We start from the raw sequence: 8,021 nt of genomic DNA, 5'->3' as shown, positions 1-8,021 counted from the left end.
GAATGAGGCGTGGAGCTCCCAGCACACAGCCTGGTTGCCGGGTTCCATTTGTCCTGGGGTGCATCTGCCTTCTCCCTTGAAAGCAGCGGGCATAGCAGCATGTCCACCTTTCCGCTGAGGCAGGCATCTCTGTTTCTCAGAGTGTGAACAGTCCAGCGACCTCATCAAATCCGTGCTGGGGGAGAACGTGCTGTGTGAGAAGGGCAAGCGGGCAGACACGTCGCCTGAGAAGCTCAGGTAAGGAGGGCCCTGTGTGGGAGGCTGGAGGGAAGCTGTGGGCCCCTCTGACTGGCGGCAGCAACAAGTCTGGGCCCGGAGAAGGGCAGACACCGTCATGGCAGACGCGTTATACAAACGTATCCAAGACAATTTAGACCACAGTGATTGGTAAACGATGGACTCCAGTGACTCAGAGGCTCGTTCTCTCTTTTTCAAAAGGATATCAAAGTCACCAAATTCAAGGGGCAAGGGACCATCTGCGACCTTTGGCACAGTGAGCCCATGAACAATCTTATGAGATCAACACTTCCCTTTACCTTTCACACGGGCACGACCTGGCTGACGATAGCCTGCCATCCTCTCTTCCCACAAATGCTGTCTTTTGGACCCTGCCATTCTCCTGTTAACCAGTTAACACCACTTAACACCAGCCGTACTGTCCACGCTTCTGGGTCTGGCACTGTGTCCATTCATGGCGCGCTGCCCCCTATGGAGTTTCCCAGGGAAATGCGTGTGCCCCGAGTGAGCAGCTGAAGGGGCATCTCTCTGAAGCGTGCTCTGGAGGTCCGGAGGAAAGATGCACGGCATGTCCAGGGCATGAACAGGAGCACACTCTGATCCAGAGGAAGGCTTCATTAACCTTCTACTTTCTCTGCCACAGACAGGTCACCACACAGGCCAGAATTCGGCTTTGAGGGCTCATTGGGAAATTCTGCCAGAAATCTCTATGACAGCTCTTATCTATTGTCCAAACCTTTGCATTTTAGAACGTTCTCTGTGTTCTCCCAACTTAGGCGATGTCATCTGCTGATTAAAGACCAGGCTAAAGAACTGACCCGCTTATATAAGAAGCTGCGGGAAGGGAAAGATGTTTCCCAGCTGCTCGTTCAGCACCTGGACGCCCTCCTCACCCATGATGGCGCTGAGCATTCCCAACGGCAGGGCTTGCAAGGGCAACTGGCTGAGGGACGCAGGCTGGCCAAGTGCCTTGCCCGAAAGCTCAGCCCAGGTAAGACGGCCACAGACCCCTGACTGCACTGTGCTGCTCCGAGTCCCTGGGCTGCCAAGAGACTCCCCGCCTGCCCTCACACTCTTGGCAGCGGCTGTCCTGGGTTCCCCATCGCACGTGGGGCCATGAGAGGACCAGGACTGGGAGGTGGTAGCAGAGAGGAGCAAGGCACGGGGGGCACGTCGCCCTGCTCCACCTGCCTGCTTCCTTCCTGAGGGGACATGGCCTTTGGGGTAGGAGGAAGCATTGGCCAGTGGTCGAGCCCGCAAAGGGGAACGTGACAGGAGGGATCCTTGTTAGTATGCAAGGATCCCTGCAGAAGCGGGGGCTTCCCAGACTCAGCCCGGTCTGTATTAAGTCTAGGTGAGAGAGTGAGTTTTCCTTGCTCCATCGCTGTCCCCTCATCTGGCACGTACATCAAATAAACTTGTTGCCACTGTAGTCACCAGATGGGAAAATTACTGAATGCACTTCAGACCTAAAAGAAAGGCCCTGACAGTGTGCAGTTGGATGAGGTACTGGATGCAGTAGGACTTGGAGGTGGGAACCCAGTTGAGCCTGGAACACTTTTCATAGACAGATGTCCCCTTGAGGACACCGAAGCCCACGGGGGCGTCCATGAAGTCCCCGGTGGAGGGACGGGGGACAGGGGGTGGTCCGGCCATGAAGACGAGGAAGAGGCTCCGTGTGAGAGCCGTGAACGCACAGAGAGTCTGTGCGTGCGGTGGGACTTGGGGCACGCTGCACGACACGGTTTGCCAAAGTCAAGACTGACCCTGGACGAGCATCCCCTGATATGGACAACAACAGACAGTAGAAATAGTTGCCTGGGTTCAGTGGTGCTGATCCTCCGAATCAGAGACACCTTTCTGATGGATCCGAAACCAGGGTCACACCAATTCCTAATGACACTGCCCTCAACTCAGAAGACCCTCTAGTCGTGCAAAGTCACTTCTGTCTCTCGGGCCATTGGAGCCACGGTGCTTCGAGCAGCGATGTGGGAAATAGCTGAAGGGACAATTCTGGATTTCTTTACAGAAAATTACGACCACGACGGGGACGACGACGACGTCGGAGAAGAAGAAGGAGAAGGAGAAGGAGAAGGAGAAGGAGAAGAAGAAACAACACTGACTATCGTACAGTGTATGTTTCTCTGGAGCAAGGCAGGATCCTGAAACTTCCCTACCCCATACACGGCCCATTTCTTTGCACCGTGGAAGATTATTCTGGTTTGATGCTGGGAGTTTTTCATTCATTGCTTTAATCTCAACGGCTGATTCCGCTAAACCATTGACCTACAGCATTTCAGGTGGAAAAAGCGTAAATACTGCAACAACCCTCTAGGAAGCAGCCAGGGACTTCCCCACAATCTCCGGGAAGAAGAATCAGTTTGTTGTTTGCACAGACTCAAGACAGGATGCCGTGAGGATGGCCTGGCACGTCAGGGACATTCGTTGAATGGCTCAAGAGAGCAATCCCAGTGATGGCTTACAGGGCCCTACCTAAGCTCTCTGGGATGATTTGTCTCACAGTTGCCTGTAATTACGCTGCTTGTATTTCTGCCCTGGGCTCCATGGCACATAGGAGTGGGCATCTGTGAAGGGGAATCTTCTAACTGTAACTCCTCTTTGTTTATTTGCAGACAACCCAATGGATCAGGAGGGGCCGAAAGGCCAGGAGGACTCCGTTGCCCCTAGGTAATTCTGAATACGTAGGGGCTGTGAATTCCAAAGTGGCAACCAGGGAAAAGCAGAAAGTGCTCAAGAGAGAGAGCTCTCTTACCCATTGCGTCAATGAGAAATGATCCGTTTTCACCACGTTTTCTGTCTTCATTGTGGTACCTGGATTGCTCCCCATTTCTAAAGTACTTCTCTAGTTGAGGAACCCACAGTCAGCTGACCCAGCTGAACTAATACGTCAGAGGGGTCACTGTCCTCGCTCATTCTCCACTTTGTGCTCTAGACAGACATGCATGTCTACTTTCTGCCTGTTGGATTTAGCATGCTGACATGTGTGCATAGCATGAAAATACCATAGCCACGAGACAACGTACTCTACCGCGCCACAATATTGAGAGGAAGAGGCCTTTGCGGCACGAGGTTCCGGGGACGGCCTCCTAACCCCCAGAGCAGCCGCCGCTTGGCCACTACGTGCCAAACTCAAAGCCATTTGAACGAAGGGCTTGGAAAGCCGCCATGCTGGGACTCTGTACGTAGTGAGTCATGGCTGGACGGCACAGAGATCATTCAGTCTCTTTCTTCACAAGCTTGGTGGCTTGTGTAACGAGCACTTACTGTCCTTCCTATCTGCTACCCCTGTGACAAACACACCTTGTCGCACAAACACAAGAAGATTTCTTTCTCTCTTTCATGGCTCAACCTCTTTGCCTTCCGGACCACTCCCTTCTGCTTTCCGCCAAAGCCAGACAGGACATAGCATTCAGATCCCTCTGAGGTTAATGTTCAGTTTTCCCCACCCTGCAGGCTCACCACACGGCTGCTAGAGCAGGACACCTCACGGGACACTCCGGATGAACGCTACCTGACATACCCAGTGCTTCCCGACCTCTCTGACTCCCACCGGCCTTACAGGCGCTCCGCCATCTTCTCACCGGAGGACCCACAAGTCTCTTCCTCTCTGCAAGTGGCCAGTGAGTACTCCACTGTCAAGGGGATAAAGCTCCAACTGGACACGACACCCACATAGATCTCCTATTCTTTGGACCCCGGACCTCTGCTGTGCCCAGAGAGGTCATCCCTGTGGGCAGGCCCCGGAGAGACCTACTGACCTAAACTGGGCTGTAGGACTGAGTGGTAAGCCCAGACATCGGGGGGGTCAGGGGACGTTGCTCTCTTCCTACTCCCAGGGCATGCCCATGTCTCCCTGGCTTCTCCATCGGGTCCCTGGGCCCACGTCAGGCACCACACACTCAACTCACCTCAGCAATAGGACAAGAGAAGGTATCTGTCAGACCTCATTTGGATGACATTTCTTTTCTCACCTTTAATAACCTGTCCATTTCATCTCTGAGCCAGCTCCCTGAGGAACCCAAGCCTGAAGCAGTCAATTGCCATTCTTGTCCAAGGTTAACTAGTTTTACTCTTCTCAGCCCCGTTCTCTATCGCTTTTAGGATGGCTTGCCTTCCCAAACGGTTCTCTGAAAACCCACCACAAGTGCTTCCACTGATACCTTGATCGTGTGTTTCCAGAAGCACAGCTGTGCCTTACCATTCCCCCCACCCTGCAGCCCCACATGAACTGGGGCACCATTGTGTGCAGCACCAAAAAGACTCACATGAAGTTGAGGGTTTGTAGTTGCCTTCCTTCTCTGCAGGCTCAGTGTATAAGTGCCACTAAGCCTTCCGCAACTCGGCATCTGATGAGAGAAGGCTGAATACTGCAGTAATCCTTGTAGAACAGAGGGAGGCTTACTTCCCACAATCTGGGAGAACAGAGAAGTTAAAGTGTTTACACCGACTTCCGACAGGGGAAACTCTGATGAGGCTCTCCTACACAATGGCTCAGGCCACGAAATCAAGGCAGTTACCGCAAGGCAATACGGGAGGCACCTTCAAATATTATTGTCACTAAATCTGTCCCCACATTGAGCATATCTGAGTGCCTGGGTTGCATCAGACACTGGATTACTAATGGACAGAGAGGGATCTTCTTACTCACTGGTGCTGACTGTATTTCTTTACAGAATATCAACTGAATCATGAGGAGGAAGAAGGCCGAGACCCGCTATGCCCCAGGTAACTCTGAGGAATCGTGGCTTCTTTCAGTGGTGAATTGAAGGACTGTGTTTCAAGGAACAAATAGAACCTGACAAACCTCTCTCTTTCATCCCTTCTCCAATCACAAACCACCTCCTTTAACCATGATGTGTGTCTTCCCTGTGCTACACGTCTCCGTCCCTTTGATGGACTCCTCCCTTTCAGTCACCTGCAGTCACTTGACCTGCGTGAACTGATTAGTCAGTGGGATTCTCTGCATTGCCCTGTTCCCTTCTTTCGCTAAATGCACAGAGAGAGGCAGAGCTGTGTCTCCCTCCTCGGTCTTACCACATTGAGGATACACTGTAGGAAAAGAATACCTAGGAAAAATGTCACATCACGTCACGTCACGGTAGTGAGAGAAGGAGGCACTGAAGACACGAGATCGCTCCAGGCTGGGGATGCCTTTGAAACGTCGTGTTCCCTTGGTCCCTGAACGTAACAGCCACAGAAGTTATGCAAAAGTGTCGAGGCCACCTTTAAAACGCTCGATGCATACTCTGAGCCTCGACTTCTATTCCACCATCGTTCAGTCTGTTGCTCAGAAGCTTAGATGTGTCGCCTCTACCCCGAGATCCTTCTGTTCTCTGGCTATCTGTACTTCCCCCTAGCAGCCATACTCTGCCCCTGAAACAGGAGGGTCGTTTCTGCGGTGAGTAGTGGCCGTGCTCCTTTCTTACGACTCTACTACTCGGCCTCCCATTAACAGCGATAGGATGCTGGGGTGTCTCTTTTCCTTGTTTTCATGTTCAAATCTCCCCACCCTCCCAGGCCCAGCACAAAGCTTCCAGAGGTGGAAGAGCAGGACGCCCAAGGAGACCCACTGGATGAATGCTATCTGACTTATTCAGCCCTTCCTGACCTGGCTGACCTGCAAGGGACCTCTACGAGGGCTGGCATAAACTCATTTGACGACATGGACAATTCTTCTGCTCTGGCAGTAGCTAGTGAGTCCTCTCTGGTCAAGCTGACAAAGCTCCAACTCGACCCCCAAAGCTGACCCCCTATGTTTGCTATCCCAACCTCTGCTTACGCTGAGAGGTGTCACCGCTGTGTAGGAGCCCGGTAGGCATGGGGATCAGAGTCAGGCTCTGGGATACCCTTGTCAGCACAGATCTCAGCTGAGACATGGACCTGCCCTTTGTTCCTCATCTTAGGCCCTGCTTAGGGCTTCTGACAAAAGTTAGGACATTGGAATCAAGGCAGATGTGACAACTCACACTCCCTTCCGCTGCATAGGCTGAGGTGTCTGCCTTTGTTCCTCATTGCCACTGAATGTCTCTCCTCATCTGCCGTGCTCTCATTTTCATACCCATACAATGTCCCTTGAATTGTCGTGCCCGTCCAGAGACGGCTCCAGCCTTGCCTAGATCTTGGGATTTGTCGTTTCCCTGGTTTGACTGCTCTGATCCCCACTGTCTGTATGCTCTGTGTTGGCTGTCTTCACTGAGTCATCGTCGCCGTACGAGGCCATCAACACCTCTGCCACCAGCTGGCTTAGATGCTTCCCGGAAGTAAAGCGGAGCCCGGGCTTTGCCTCTCCCCGTGCACGGCTCCTATGTCTGTGGAGCGCAAAGGATTGTACACAAAAGATTCCGTTCGGGTTGTGGGTTTGCAGATTTGATCCGTCAGTCTGCTCTCTGTCTAAATGACCTTAAACCATCACACCTAGAGTATCTCGTGGGGTGAGGTAATGAGAGAAGGTTGCAGTAAGGTTTTAGAATCGAGGGAAGCTGTTCCCCAGAACCTGTGGTAAAACGCATGTGTCCCTCTGCACGAGACCCTTTCTCTAGGGCCCGACCACATCAGGGAGCTCATGCCCGAGGGCTACGGAAAGCGCACCGTGGCCAATTCCCAAGACACTCCCTGAGGCCTCCTTGGAGGACTTCTTCCACACTCTCCTCTGCCCCACTAAGGATTATTCAGCCCACATGCTAGTTGTAGCGGAACCTTGGTTTTAATGTACAAGCGGTGATCTGTTCAATGTGACTGGCCCTGTCTCTCTGCATTTCTAGGAACTCATAAAGGTCTTCTGGAGGAAGAAGACCAAGACCCGCTATGCCCCAGGTAACTCTGAGGAATCGTGGCTTCTTTCAGTGGTGAATTGAAGGACTGTGTTTCAAGGAACAAATAGAACCTGACAAACCTCTCTCTTTCATCCCTTCTCCAATCACAAACCACCTCCTTTAACCATGATGTGTGTCTTCCCTGTGCTACACGTCTCCGTCCCTTTGATGGACTCCTCCCTTTCAGTCACCTGCAGTCACTTGACCTGCGTGAACTGATTAGTCAGTGGGATTCTCTGCATTGCCCTGTTCCCTTCTTTTGCTAAATGCACAGAGAGAGGCAGAGCTGTGTCTCCCTCCTCGGTCTTACCACATTGAGGATACACTGTAGGAAAAGAATACCTAGGAAAAATGTACGTCACGTCACGTCACGCCACGTCACGGTAGTTAGAGAAAGAGGCACTGAAGACACGAGATCGATCCAGGCTGAGGATGCCTTTGAAAAGTCTGTATTCCCTTGGTCCCTGAGCGTAACAGCCACAGAAGTTACGCAAAGGTGTCGAAGCCACCTTTAAAATGCTCGATGCATACTCTGAGCCTCGACTTCTATTCCACCATCGTTCAGTCTGTTGCTCAGAAGCTTAGATGTGTCGCCTCTACCCCGAGATCCTTCTGTTCTCTGGCTATCTGTACTTCCCCCTAGCAGCCATACTCTGCCCCTGAAACAGGAGGGTCGTTTCTGCGGTGAGTAGTGGCCGTGCTCCTTTCTTATGACTCTACTTCTCGGCCTCCCATCTGAAAGAGTAGGTTTCTGGGGTGTCTCCTTTTCTAGTTTTCATGTTCAGATCTCCCCACCCTCCCAGGCTCAGCCCGTGTCTGCCAGAGGTGGAAGAGCAGGATGCCCCATGGGACTCCCCGGATCAATCCTATTTGACCCACTCAGCCCTTCCTGACCTGGCTGACCTGCACGGGACCTCTACGGGGGCTGACAGAAACTCCTTCGACGTTATG

The 8,021-nt window shown here is 52.4% G+C and overlaps 1 protein-coding gene across 1 annotated transcript; it reads left to right on the top strand.

Moving 5' to 3' along the window:
• Positions 1-140: 140 nt before the first annotated feature.
• Positions 141-7,112, top strand: LOC116863480 (neuroblastoma breakpoint family member 6-like; the record flags this gene model as incomplete). Its single annotated transcript, XM_032850927.1, has 8 exons — positions 141-237; positions 1,014-1,228; positions 2,267-2,371; positions 2,871-2,925; positions 3,712-3,878; positions 4,932-4,983; positions 5,776-5,969; positions 7,018-7,112. Coding segments are annotated over 8 exons (980 nt in total), but the record flags the coding sequence as incomplete, so codon positions are not given.
• Between the last annotated feature and the right edge of the window lie 909 nt (positions 7,113-8,021).

This window comes from Lontra canadensis, unplaced genomic scaffold, assembly GCF_010015895.1.
Source record: "Lontra canadensis isolate GAN:19392208 unplaced genomic scaffold, GSC_riverotter_1.0 scaffold1310, whole genome shotgun sequence".
NCBI classification, from domain to species: Eukaryota; Metazoa; Chordata; class Mammalia; order Carnivora; family Mustelidae; genus Lontra; species Lontra canadensis.
The sequence above is the reverse complement of the archived record's forward strand: the minus strand, read 5'-3'. Positions and strand labels throughout refer to the sequence as shown.